Raw genomic sequence first — 13,465 nt, forward strand, 5'->3', positions numbered from 1 at the left:
GTCCCCGGCCCCGCGGCTCGGCGCGCCGTGCCCGGCCCCTCGCTGGCGGCGCGGGGGGCGCAGGCAGCCAGCCCCCCTCCCCGCAGGCAGCAGCCCGGCCAACAGGCTAATTTTGGGCTGGAAGCAGCGCCGAGCTATAAATAACCGGGGCGGCGAGGCCGCCGCTCAGCTGCGCGTCCCCGGCAGCGCCGGCCCTGCCGCAGGGCAGCGGGAGCGGCGGGCGGGGAGCACCGGCACCCACCGCCCGCAGCCTCCGCAGCCTCCCCCTGTGCCCTGCCCGGCTGGGCCCGAGCACCGCGGCTTGGCCCGGCCCGGCCCGGTGCCGGTGCCGGCGGGTCAGCCCCACTCACCGCCGCAGCCCCGGCCCCGCACGCAGGGAGCGCTCCGCTGCGCCGGCCCGCGGGGTTTTATACCTGCGGCGGTCCGGACCCGGGCCGGTTGATGGCACATGGAGAGCGATCAACTAATAATAGTAATGTGACAGTTCGCTGATGGAGCGGGCAGGAATCTCCCCAGTGCCAGACTGCGAGAGGCAGAGCGCGGTGGCTCAAAGCAGCGCCTGTCGCTGGGAACTTCACAAAGCGGAGGCAGAAACGTGATTTTATTACATCTGAACACATTCCTTTTCCTGCCTGAAGATGAGTGTTTTCCTACGTGCTCAGTTGCAAGGTTTCCAGTGCAGAACTTTCTTCCTCCTATCTCCCTTGTATTGTGTCTGCCGGACTGGAGCCCAACTTTCAGCTGGGTTATCAGCAGTAGGACAATCACCACATGACCTTAGGCTGTGCAGATCTGAACAAGGGCCATCAAAGCTGAAACACGAAAGGCGTTTGCCTTTTGAAGGACACAGCAGGCACTGTCACCCAGTGCCACCCAGTACTGAAGCACAGGAGTGGCCTCGGGGCTTCTGCCTGCCAGGGACCCACCCGCTTTCAGCAGATGAACACACAAACTGCAACACGTAACACAAATCTGGGCAGATCAAAGCACGGACACATGGCCCTTCTGCAGCAGCAGGGGTCAGACTCTTTATGTCCTCTATTTCATTATTTGTAGTACTCCATAAAGGAGGTCTTAATCCACAACTGGAACTCAGTACTGCAGTTTGGCTTGGAAACCAGCCCAAAAAAATGTGTGTCCTAAAACCAAGTAGAGAGACAACAGCTTGGCTGTTACAACGCAACAGCTGTATACAATGAAACTGGACAGCCCAAAAGCCGCTCCCCTTCAATATTTTAAAAATTTATATAGTAAATTTTGTAGTAGTTGTTCTTTGTTGATTTCAGGCAGAAAACTCAAATTTCAGGATGACTTAACTGGTTTCAAAATTCCTCCCATATTAAATGATTTTGCATTAGATTTCAAAAACTATTCAAATTCAAGTTTCAGATGCAGTTATATGAGCAACAGTTGTTTCACTGAAATATTTTATTTTATATACACAGCTGCAGTTCATTTAGGCAATAGAAAGGTCACAAATACTCTTACTGACACTTGACTTGACACATTTACTTTGATAGAAACCAAACACTACAAAAAGGAAGAATAATAATCATTAAGAACACATTTAAAGTAAAATTATTATTACAACTAAATTACAAATGATATAAATATTTGATTCTTTATAATCCCTATGCATTCAACATTTCTAATCTTAGGAGTACCATTATGGCAGAAGAGGATGGCTTTTAAATTTAGTTTGTTCTTATTAGGATGGAAAGTATCATTCAAAACTACCTAAATTTAGACAGTATAAACTAAATTCTGAGTCTGATTATGAATTAACTAGAGTAGAACTGCATCATGCTATCACTGCTGTGGTGCAGCTCTGGCACTTGTGTTTGCAGAGATGGTGCACTCCTGAATTCTCAAGCCACACGGCTGGTTATCAAATGTTGTGTCCAGCTCAAGGGGCAGGCTGCAAGAGAACCGATTGCAGTTCTGTGCTGCAAGGAGAGAGCTTTATTCCATTTAAACTGGCATCTCTCTCTGGAGTTGGTTACACACTCAGAATAGAGGGATGCTTTTCAGAAAAAGATCGAAAAAGACTCCGAGGAGATCAAAAGCCTTCGCACCTGTACCTGGACATTTCCCTGTCTCTCTATTCCCTTCTTTTTTTGGTTTCTTTACCGTTTCTCAATCAAGTGTTTGTTGGTGACATCTTATAACAACCAGATCCTGTATTTCTTATTTTGGATGGGAAATACATCAGTTCAATTTCCAGCCCAACTCTGTGGACTTCTGAGAGCTCTGTGAATGTGTGGAAGTGCTCCTGTTTGAAAGGGACACTAATGCTCAAGTCAGATATTATGAAGTTCTCCCCATTTTCTAAATAGTTTGGTGTTTTATTAGACTTATTCTTGTGTTTAAAACAATCCTTGTGTTTTTGACAGAAGACCAAGTTTCCAGGTTTAATTTTTTCCGAGTGTCTGGAAACATTTATAATCTCATCTGTAACTCTGTTTCTTCAAGATCTTTTTGTAAATAATATGAAAATCTCAATTACTTTTAATTCTGTGAAAAAGTGCATTTCTATTTCTCTGTATGTTAAAGTGTAATTTTCTTCATACCATTTTATTAGACCAGACAAACCACAGCAGACACTGTTCTGTTACCTACAGGTCATACATTTGCTCTAGAATATGCAGAACATTTACTCTGCTTCATTTCCAGCTATTCCTATAGATTCTGAATCCAACAAGACACCTTTATTGTTAAATATAATTTCTTTCATAACTTGCAAAAAGCTGCCAAAATACACATAGCTTAAGCATATTTATCTTCTCAAAACTTAAGTGAGGTGGGTGAAGAAAAACTTCACATGCCTGTATTGAAGACACATTGCAGAGAAAAAAAAATACAGCAAGGAGGATGGTGCCAAGCTCAGCAAGTTAAACTGTGGAAATAGGCCAAGAACAGCATTTGGAATTTCTGGTTTATTACATATAGAGAATACTCTTTTTTGTTAAATAAACTATAATCAGTTGGCATTTCACACAAGTAATATGACATTTTCATCACTTTTTGTATTTATCAAGTGAGTACAACAAAAGAGCAAAATGCTGGCTTCAGTAAAATCTGTGAATTACACAGGCCCTCCTTTTGAACACATCCTTTTGGGTTGTGTTTGACATGAAGTTTGAAATGTTGCTAGTCAAAGTTTGTTTTGATATCCTAGATTTTAACAACATGCTTCTCAAGTATCTGAATATTTGGAATTACTCTGTATTTCTTGACATGGGACAGATTCTTGTGGGCTGGCTTTGTGTAGCAAAGGCATGTAAGCGCAGTTTCAAAGACTAAACAAACTGTGAAGCATTGCTTCAGTTGTAAAAAATTAAAAGATTACAGCTCATCATTATTTATTACCTCTGGAACAGGAAAAGCCATTGCTGCAAGGTGCCTCATGCCTTCTGGATGTGCTGTGTTCCAATGTGAAGTTCAGGGTTCCATGGCCTGAGCCACAGTTTTACACTGCACAGAGATGGCCACAATTGCATAAATTTCCTCTTAAAAAGACACCTGACTTCCCACAAAGAAGGGAGGAAGACACAAATTATTAAATTATAAAACACTGCCTTCAATTCTGTTTCACAATTAATAAATCTTATAATACATACTTATTTAAAAATATATTTTGAAATGCTACATATGAACTGAGAATAACATTGGTTCATTTACCACCATATTGAGTAGTAATGGTTTTAGAACAAGGAAGTTTTAAATTAATTGGTGAAGCTAGCTTTTCAAATATAAAGAAATATTTTAAAATACCTTAGTGATGTTTAGATATTTTAAACCAAAATAAAGTAAAAATTGCATACTGGCAGTCATTCCTGCCCAAGTGGTGCTTGCATTTCCTGCACTGCTCCATTACACTGTAGTACAAAATGGCTGCTTACACCCACACAAATGGAATTCTGGGGCAGGGGCAACATGTTCAGTTCTGTGCATGTGATTGCTTTATTGCACGTGTCACATGAATCATTGACTGCAGACACCCCAGTCAAAACACCTTCTAGATCTAGACACCTAGTGATTTGGAGACTCTGCAATGAACATTTTGTACTATAAGCTTTTAAAGGAAACAACTCCATCAGCTTCACTTACGAATTATTTGTGCAAAAGTACAGTATTTCATAAATAAACTTTACCTGAATATTACAGAAAAAAGCTTTGGGATACATGAAATATAAATACAGCGACAGCTGAGCTGCAAAATTAATTTAGGTATATACAGTAATACACTCCCCAGTTCCTTTCACAGAGGTACATTTAACCTCCCTGAGTCCTTTTCCATACTTAGCAACACGATGCATTCCCAGATGCTTGCTCAGTACCAGCCACAGCAGCTTCAGCACTGGAGAAAAGGGTGGAAAAGAGCACATCTGTGTGCACTCCCTGCCTTTTGCCAGGGATGTTAAGCTTACTGTACTTTTGCTTCCAGGAGCCCACTGGTGAGGACAGGCCTGTGGCCACTGACACAGGCCCCCACGTGTCTCAGTGAGTCAGCCCCCAGGTAGGCCAGCAGCAGCTCCGTGTGCCGGATCAGCAGCTGGGTGAGGTCTTCAGCCAGGCTCTCCATTGTTGAGTATCTCACCTTTTCAAAATCAAAAATGTCTTTGAGGAAGAAAAGCACTTGATCCTAGTGGGGAAAAAAACTTGTTTTCAGTTACAAGAAGGAAAAAAAAGTCTGCAATGCTAACAGCTCTTTCTTTAACATGTTCCCTAAAAGCATCCAATTATGTATTATTTGGGTGCCGAAATAGAAGTGTGCTAAAACAGCCTTGGCAAAATAGTTCCAGGCTTAAAGCATTCATACAAAAGTACTTATTTCTCATGTTTTCTTACTGTTAATCTTAGGAAAAGGCAAATGTATACTAATAAATAAAATCTTCATTTATTTTAATCAGAAAGCTTTTTTTTTAAAATTTATAAAAGTGGTAATTAAAAAGAAGTTGCAAACCTTGAAGAAGCAGCATAGATCATAGAGGGAATTTCTAGGGCCCAAAAAGCCCCAGGCCAAAACAGGGCTGATATGTTCACATATAGCATAGAAATGTGCAAAAAATCCATCAGGCACCTAGTGGTGGAAAAATTGTAGACAAAAGTTACACAGTAAATTTAGTATACAGCTCTACTATTCAGCATTAAGTCTTCATAAAAGCCCAACATTTCCCTCCTCGGTCTAATAAAATCCTCCAAAGGTAGGGAGCTGTGGCACAGTTTTACTGAGCCCCTGCACAGAGAGGTCAGGATGCAGAAGGGGCTGAGGGGAGGCTGCAGCAGAATTCCTGGTGCTGGTGAGGAACGTGGTGCTTCAGGCAGGAAACGGGGCAGCACTGGATGGGATTTGGCTGTGGGGTCATGAAGGGAGATGGGGCTGACAATCCCAGCACAAGCAGGTGAGATACAAGAAGCATGACCTTGGTGTGCAGACCTCTGCGATCTGCATGTGGGGCAGGAAGTCAGACACCACCACTAACTGCACCTAAACTAGGTTTGGGAAAACCTTTCAGTTAAGGCTTTTTGCTGAAAACAGGTATTAGGGCCCCAGGAGCTAAAGTTCTGCAACTGGCAAACCTCTTGTCTAAATTAACAAGTCTACAGGACTGAAGATTGACCACTCATTGATTTTGCCGAAGCTACAAAAAGAACTTCAACTTCTTAGGAGATGATCAATACCTTTGTTCCATGTAATTTGAGGGGCAACTTACCTTCATTTGCTGTCTTTTTTGCTTCAGTACTGACCAACAACTTGAAGCCACAGCCTAATTGTAAAAAGAAAAAAATAAAGCAAGCTCCAAATAATTTTCCATCTCAAAAGAACTCATCTGCAGAATATTGTATTTCTATATTCTATATTTCATGGACATGTATTTTCTTCAGTTTCAATCTTGCGACAACACAAAGTTTAAAACCACAAAACAGCAGCTGATATAAATAAGTTTATTATGTAGCTCATACTTGCTATTTCAGATCCATCTTTGCAACATTTTTGTTACTTAAATTCAAATGTAATTTGGCATCCTTGACTGATTTTACAGCTACCATAGTTAGCAACACTCACTGGGTTTAGGTGAGGACCAGTCTTATATATTGAAGTGCGTGCTCAGACATGAGTAACTATTTTAGATATTAAGTGGCATGTGAACACATTGAAATGTACTTTTTCACTTTAGCAAAAACATTCTTGCAATAGCTTCAGATTCAGCTATGGAGCTTTGTCCAAATATGGATCTGTGCAATAAAATACACCAACATCAGAACTGGGCTTTTTCCCCTCCTAGCCTCTGACTATCCTCATCTGACTCCCCTCAGTACTGCAAAGAGAGTTTAATACAGACAAAGCACAATGTTACCATAAAACTACCAAAATATATACGTGTTATCTTTATTTTTTATCTCTAGAGGGAATATTTCAATTGAAAAACAAAAATAAAACTTGCAGAGTACAGATGAAAATGGATGAAATGACAGTAGTTTCTGTACCAGCTGACCATGGCACTAGGCTGTGTCTCTAAAAGAGGGATGAGATATATTTGGCAAATAAACAGCCATGCATGAAAAAGCATTAATTGTAATCAACAGCTGAATACCTATATTGTATTAATTTACTTTTGTTTCCTTGTAACTTTGTCCCTTATTGCTAAATCTCTGGTCTATGACCCAAAACTTGGGCCTGATGTCTCAGAGGGAGATAACCGAATCTTCCCTTCAAAAATTCTACTTCCTCAGAGAAAGGAAGGACAATTTGAAGTATTTTCTCCAATACATTCAATAATTTCTGTTTTCGGCCAACTTGTAACTTTTAAATTCCTATTATGAAAAACCTGATAATACAATCTTCTAAATTCTTCTGAGGAAGATCTCAGGTACATACCCAGTACATTGCAATGTACTACAGATCAATTAATATGATAATTACACATGAATACTTACAGTTTCTTTAAAAGAGGAATTTAACCAGCGGTTATTTACTACATTCTGTATAGATATTGGTGGATTTTCTAAATCTTCAAATGAATCCATTAATATGAAGTCCAGAACAACATCATAAAAATTCAGATTTTTCACCTATATTAAACGAGAACATGATCTAAGTAACCTACTTTCTCTTTCAGCAGTGGAATTCAGCATGCATCATATTGTAATGCTCTATCAAGATGCAGATTTGCAATTGTTTTTAATGAATATTAAAAATACTTTGTCAGTAAAGGAGACATTAAAAATAAGTGTGGTTTCTGGTACTAAACTGGTGAATGCCATTTCTCTAAATCAGCACTATAAACAATAAAGAGTTGCCTTTCCCACAATTCTGAACTGTAAAAAATTATTTTTAGATCCTATGGCATTAGTAAGGGTAAAAGCACTTTTCAGAAATGCAACTCACTCCTCTAGCAGCAAGTTCCATTTCGGTATTATCCCAGTGATCTGTTTGCTCCAAAAAATATATCATTTCATCAAAAACATCTTCAAATTTCTTTGGATTCTGTAAAGTAAAAGCAATGAGTATCAAGCAAATGTAAAAAGAGATATGGTTGATTTTCCCTGGACAGTGAATTCAGGTAGAAGTTACATAAACAACAAAACATTGGTAAAAAAAGGCTTTTACCTTTCGTGCTTTCACAATTAAAGCAGACAAAATTTTTCTTCCACTTTCAGCAAGAAATATTCTGTTTGATGTTTCTGAAAGAATTATCTAGAAAAGGGTTCAGAAAATATAAACAGCTTCATTTACAGGTTATACCAAATGACCTTAAACATTTCAATCAATTTTCATATAATTATCACCTCTAGTAGAGTTAACAAGTTCCTAATAAGCCTTGGGTGCAAAGGTTCCAAAGCTAATCATAAAATCTCTACTCCTCTGCAAATACATTCTCATTTTAGAATGATAAAAATGTAAAAGCAACCAGAAAATATTTAAATAGAGATTATATTATAAAAATACTTGTATAAAGCGTAACAGTGAATTTCAGTGCCATGTACTTTAGGCTTAACAAGATAGACAAATCCCTGCTTACAGTTTACCTGAAAAGCTTGTCGAATACAATGAAGCTTAGCAAGGAAGTCACTGTCTCCTAGACATTCAAACATTTCAGTCCTATGCAAAACAGAAAAGTTTTCAAAGACCATTAAAAAAAAGCAGCACAAGAATATCCATCTAAGTCTAATTACTAGAAAAAATACCTAGTACAAGAAACTTCTAAAAAGTGATTTCTAGATAGAATATGAAACTTTAATTCTTGCTTTCCCTGGAAATAATTAAATAGACATAAATCAATACCTTAACACCCGTGAATAAATTTTGCCTTCTTCTGCTAAGTGCATGGCTTCTTCATACAGGGGGCAGTGGCAAAGGGAGTCCAGACCATACGTGCTACGAATCTCTCTGTGCTCTGAAAGCTGAAAAAAAAAAATGTTTTGGAAGTTCACTAAAGAGCTTGCTGATATAATTTTTGTGAAGATAAAACAAATTAAAGAAGTTTTCCTGATGTTCTACTGAAATATACATCCTTTTCTGCATCTGCTTAAAACAAACAGGTAACAATCAACAGGTGAACAGAACAGATGCACCAGGTCATAAGACTTAACTTTGTAACTCCTAAAATCTGAAAGCTACAGTTTCAAGTTTCAAAAGTTTTAGATTAATAAGTTAACATTTTAACGAGGAAAGCAAAGTTTATTTGATGATAGACCTACAGATTCAGTACTAGTCAAAACACAAAAATAAGACATGATAAATGCATGTGCACTGAAACGAAGAAGCAGCAACAAAGCTCACTGTCAGGGACAGCAGGAAAGAGGTTCTGTTAGGAAGATGGAAAAGAAGCCAGGAAAGAGAGGGCAGAGGCCTTTATCTGGCACACTCACTGCTGCATTGTTGCCAAAGGTGGCAGCTATTTTGATCACAGTAGATGGGAAAGCAAGACTGTGAAAAGCATACTAACCCTCATCAACACAAGCTGAAGGCAGCCAGGCTCAAATGGGGAAGAAAATACCACTATTTATCACAGCAGTAGTATTAATAACTTAATTAGGGCAAATAGTCATGTTTACCACCCTTTCTGCAATGCCTCTAGAGCCTAAGTGTGTTTAAGAATAGAAGCCTCTCTGGTCATGGGGATGGCAACTGTGTCTAAATTGTCTTTACAAGGATTCAGCCACCTGTGTATATTTTAAGTGCCAGACAGGCACAACTCTGTATGAGAAGTCATCAGGTGAGTGATCCTCAGCACCCTCTTGATCACCAGCCATAGCCACAGATGAAGTTTTGGCTCATCTTCCTGCTATCCTGTAGAGCTCATCAAAAGGGCACGTGATGCAAACCCTGCCAAACTGTCCCAGTTTTGTACAGCTCTTTCCTACATTTTGTTCTGATATAACACAGCATGACATTCTTGCTGCCTCCTAAGCAGTACCCCTATCAATTTCCATTCAAGCATCTATCTCTGTCTTGTTTTATGAATGTTCTCCCTCCTGCAGGCAGGGAGCTAAATTTGACCTGACTGTGTCAGCACTGAAACATGAACACAGTTTCCAGTCTCCAAAATCAGAGTCACACAAAATACTTAGTCCTGCTCCTTGGGACAGGATTCAGTGTAGAAGGAAGCCAAAGAACTGTCAACACACAGCTTGCAGTGTGATGAGGCCACAAAAAATGGTGCCATGTTCTAATTTCCTGGAAGGTGAAATTATTAATTCCAGTAGGGCATAATCACAGAGCAGTATAAACACATTTGCAGTGTGATGAGGCCACAAAAAATGGTGCCACGTTCTAATTTCCTGGAAGGTGAACAGAGCAGTATAAACACACAGATAAATTTCAGATTTAAAAATCTTGCTCAACATTTCAATCAGGACATGGAGTTTAGGACAGTTACTAATACTGAAACTGCAATCAGGGAGCTTATGATGAAGGAAATGCCTTATTTGGCCCTTAGGTGAGACAAATCTGAAGCTGGAAAAGCCTCAGACCTCTTAGCTTAAATTATAACATTCCACTGTTTCTCTAGTGCAAGGAAAAAAAAAACCTTAAGAAGTAGATAAGCAAGAGGAAGCTACTTATCATCATGTCTAGAATAAAAGAATCTGGTATGTCAATTGTAATCCTGTTAAATCAAAGCAGTTACTGTTCTCTACTAACAGCTGAATACACTGACAAGTCCTTACTGCTCCTTCTCATTGCCATAAGCATTTCCCTGCCACACACCCTCCTGAGGATGGACAAAATATTAAATGAAGCTAACAGTGGTTTTGTACCAGAACACCAATTCACAGCTTTCTTTTCCCTGCACCACACAATGATGCCCTGTAGCTACAACTCCAGAGCTAACTGACCCTGTAGTTTAGGCCTTGTGGCTCCTGTTTAACCCAGAACATCGACGGTGCTCTGGCTCAAACACCAAACTGCAAGTTGTTCATGTTCTATTAACTTTCAGGACTTCTGTCACCTAAGAATTTCACTAGATTCTTCAATAAAATCTGAGAAAAGAGAATTTGTTCTATTGGCAAAGGCTAGAACAGCTGGAAAGGATGAGAAAATCTTAATAATTTTGTCCTGGAAGAACAAGTTGACAGAAGTGGCTTTGATGTATCAAAATGTGGAGAATATTTTCAGGATACTTAAAGACAATTACATATCCAATTTTGATTCCAATGTTTTTTTGCAGATACTGGGACATTATAACTTCAGGAGAGGATGATGATTCCACTGAGGTGATACATCCTGGGGTTTCTGTTTGCTTGGCTGATTGGTTGGTTTTGCCTTTCTTTAAAGCCAAGCAGCACAAATGAGCATAAGGGGTTCCCATCTTCAGATGCTTGCAAAAGCATTATGAAAGTTCATGGGAAAAAAAAAACTCAAAAAACAAACCAGATACAAAATGTACAAACTATAATAGTTTACAGCTCCTCTCATGAACTGGTAGAGTTGAAGCAAGCTTGAATTGTGGTCTTGTCCAAATTACAGCAAAGAGTAACCAGTCTCTATGGATACAATCCTCGTTAGGAATGGATGCTAGGCACCACAACTTAATGTGAGTTACTAAATCAAGGAAATCACAATTTAATGTGAATTACTAAATCAAGGAAATCACAATATAATGTGAATTACTAAATCAAGGTAACTGTGTTATGGAAAAAACAAACCCTATAATAGACAGTCAAAACAATTGCAAAGAATGTGTCTGCAATTCTCTTTTTGCAACTGACTTCAGTAGCTTAGTTGTGGTGCATATATGAGAGCAATATCTACCACAAAATGGATCTATTGAGGCCAACTGCCTCTCCTGTTTTTTGGAGAAGAGTGCTATTCAAGATCACTCCAGCTCCACAGAGACTACAGAAGGAGATATTCCTCATTCAAGTAAGTGTGTCACTGCTCATGAGCCTCTTTCAAACGCTCCAAGGGAGCTGTAGCAGACTCCAGCTAACAGGCTGTTACCCAGAGATTATTACATGTCCTTTGTGCTCTTATCCCAGAGGATTAGAGCGAGTTAGATGAAGTACATGATGTTGCCAAGGAAGCTTCCCAGTGTGGCCAGTCAGGAGGCTCCCTGGCAGCCCCACTGCACCTCCAGGGACCATCACTGCCAGCCCCAGGCCCCTTCCTGTGGTGGCTGCAGGGAGCTTGGGGTCCCTGCACACACACAGAGCCACACAAGCTCCCCCAGCAGCTCAGCCCAGGGCTCCAGAGAGGTCTCACACCTCTGGCTCCTGCTAAGTCATTTCATCATGGTGCAACAACAGAGCAACAGTTGGTGCCTTCATATTGTGCATGGAACGTGTTAAAACATACAGCTGGCAATTGCTTATAATTTCCTCTCAAAAAAAACTCCCTCCAGGTCTAAACAATACAAAGCCTTCTTCGTACATCTTTATATGTATGGTAAAGCAATGGGAAAAAAGAACAGAAAAATATAAATCATGGTGAAAGGAACTACTATAGCCTCAACTGACTGCTTCTTCGCTCATGAAAATGCAATCTATTTTTTAAAAGCAACTTCTGTTTAGGAGCATTTGGGGATGCATTATGCCAGTACACAAAAAAAATCCCAAAACAACTGGGTCCAATGAAGCCTGGAAAAGCTCCTTTTTCCCCCATAAGAGAAATATATTTTTGCTTACAATGATTAGCAAAAACTAAGGATTCTTCTGTTCACTGTTGAAATAGATCAATAAATCTTTAAAAAAGCAATCTTTAAGAGTCTTACCTCAGCTGTGGAAACAAAGGAATCCGTGGATGCGATGCTTAATGTATCTCGAAGGCAGAAATCATCCGCATTATCCTTTACAGTAATGTCTGTATTTTTATCTTTAAAATTAAAAAAAAAGTTTATTAGACAATCAGAAAATTCCATTTAACTCTTGAAAATGAAATTCCATTTAACTCTCGTGTTTCATGTGTACTTTAACACAATATTTCATTTGGAAGGCACAATGTTATACTACGGTAAGAGTAAATTCTCTTATGACCCACTAACATATATAAATGTGACTGTGTTTTTCTGCCTTTAAAGTGGATTTTCAAGTATCATCCACAATGAACTGGAAGAAGACAAAAAGACTTGGCCAAGGTATTGGCCTTTCTTTTATAGACTTCTGATGATCTCTCTATCTTATGATATTACTTTGCTATTTGATCTAGGTCTTCAGTTAAGTTTTCGACTTGGCTGTGTTATGTAACAAACTGCTCCATGTCCTAGCCATCACTTTTATTTTTTAAATAAAACTCCATTAAAAAAGAAAAACAAAACACCACTACATTTTCATTTCACTTGAATTTGTTTCACTTTCTACTTTTCATGCCTTTTTCACTTGATGGTTATTCTGGAAAGCAAGTGAAGCTTTTAATCTTCACTGCATCCTCTTTCCTCAAAAACCTTCTTCATTGAAATAACACATCCAGAAGTATTTCCTACATTACAAGAATTCTTAGAGCCTTTAAAATAACTGATATTTTTTCCTAAAATCATCTGCAATACAGTTTCTCTCAGTTCTGCTTTACTTTAGTCTCAGATTTCAACTCTTGCACTTCTGGGATGGTTTCATTTTCACCATATAGAAACACTTTCACAGAAGGATTAAATTCGTAAGTCGGTAAGTCAGACTTGGGCTTGATGTGACCCATCCTACATTCCCAGTAGAGCAGATGCATTTATTTTGGGTTACTTTACCTTCAGACATTACACATGTGTTCCTAAAAGCCTGTTTTATCTCCAAGAGTCAGCAGCAACCAGCTACCCAATGTCATCCAGGCTTGTTGCTAAGGCAATACTTCACCAAAAACTCCATTACACAGCGGAGTGGCCAAACGCCAGTTCACTGGGATGGTTTACTCATCACTTGAAATGCTACAAAGCCACATTACTTAACTATTACTTTGGTGGTTGTTATGGTTTTATTAGTTAGGGACCTGGAATGACAGCTCAAAAACTGCACAGAACAAATATGTGTCTTT

The 13,465-nt window shown here is 39.4% G+C and overlaps 2 protein-coding genes across 2 annotated transcripts in view; both read right to left on the minus strand.

Annotated features, from left to right (window-relative positions):
* Window positions 1-383, minus strand: part of NEXN (nexilin F-actin binding protein) — a 23,117-nt gene extending 22,734 nt beyond the window's left edge. The window contains exon 1 of the mRNA XM_039711774.1: window positions 351-383. The gene's annotated coding sequence lies outside the window, so the exon portion shown is untranslated. The remainder of the gene's footprint in view (window positions 1-350) is intronic.
* Window positions 384-1,494: 1,111 nt separating this feature from the next.
* Window positions 1,495-13,465, minus strand: part of MIGA1 (mitoguardin 1) — a 31,670-nt gene continuing 19,699 nt past the window's right edge. The window contains exons 8-16 of the mRNA XM_039711568.1: window positions 12,219-12,319; window positions 8,291-8,409; window positions 8,035-8,107; window positions 7,616-7,702; window positions 7,394-7,492; window positions 6,943-7,077; window positions 5,718-5,771; window positions 4,967-5,083; window positions 1,495-4,645 (exon numbers count right to left, since the gene is read on the minus strand). Coding sequence (XP_039567502.1) covers window positions 4,427-4,645; window positions 4,967-5,083; window positions 5,718-5,771; window positions 6,943-7,077; window positions 7,394-7,492; window positions 7,616-7,702; window positions 8,035-8,107; window positions 8,291-8,409; window positions 12,219-12,319 — 1,004 coding nt within the window. The 3' untranslated portion in view covers window positions 1,495-4,426. The remainder of the gene's footprint in view (window positions 4,646-4,966; window positions 5,084-5,717; window positions 5,772-6,942; window positions 7,078-7,393; window positions 7,493-7,615; window positions 7,703-8,034; window positions 8,108-8,290; window positions 8,410-12,218; window positions 12,320-13,465) is intronic.

This window comes from Passer montanus, unplaced genomic scaffold (assembly GCF_014805655.1).
Source record: "Passer montanus isolate IOZ18808 unplaced genomic scaffold, ASM1480565v1 scaffold25, whole genome shotgun sequence".
Classification (NCBI taxonomy): domain Eukaryota; kingdom Metazoa; phylum Chordata; class Aves; order Passeriformes; family Passeridae; genus Passer; species Passer montanus.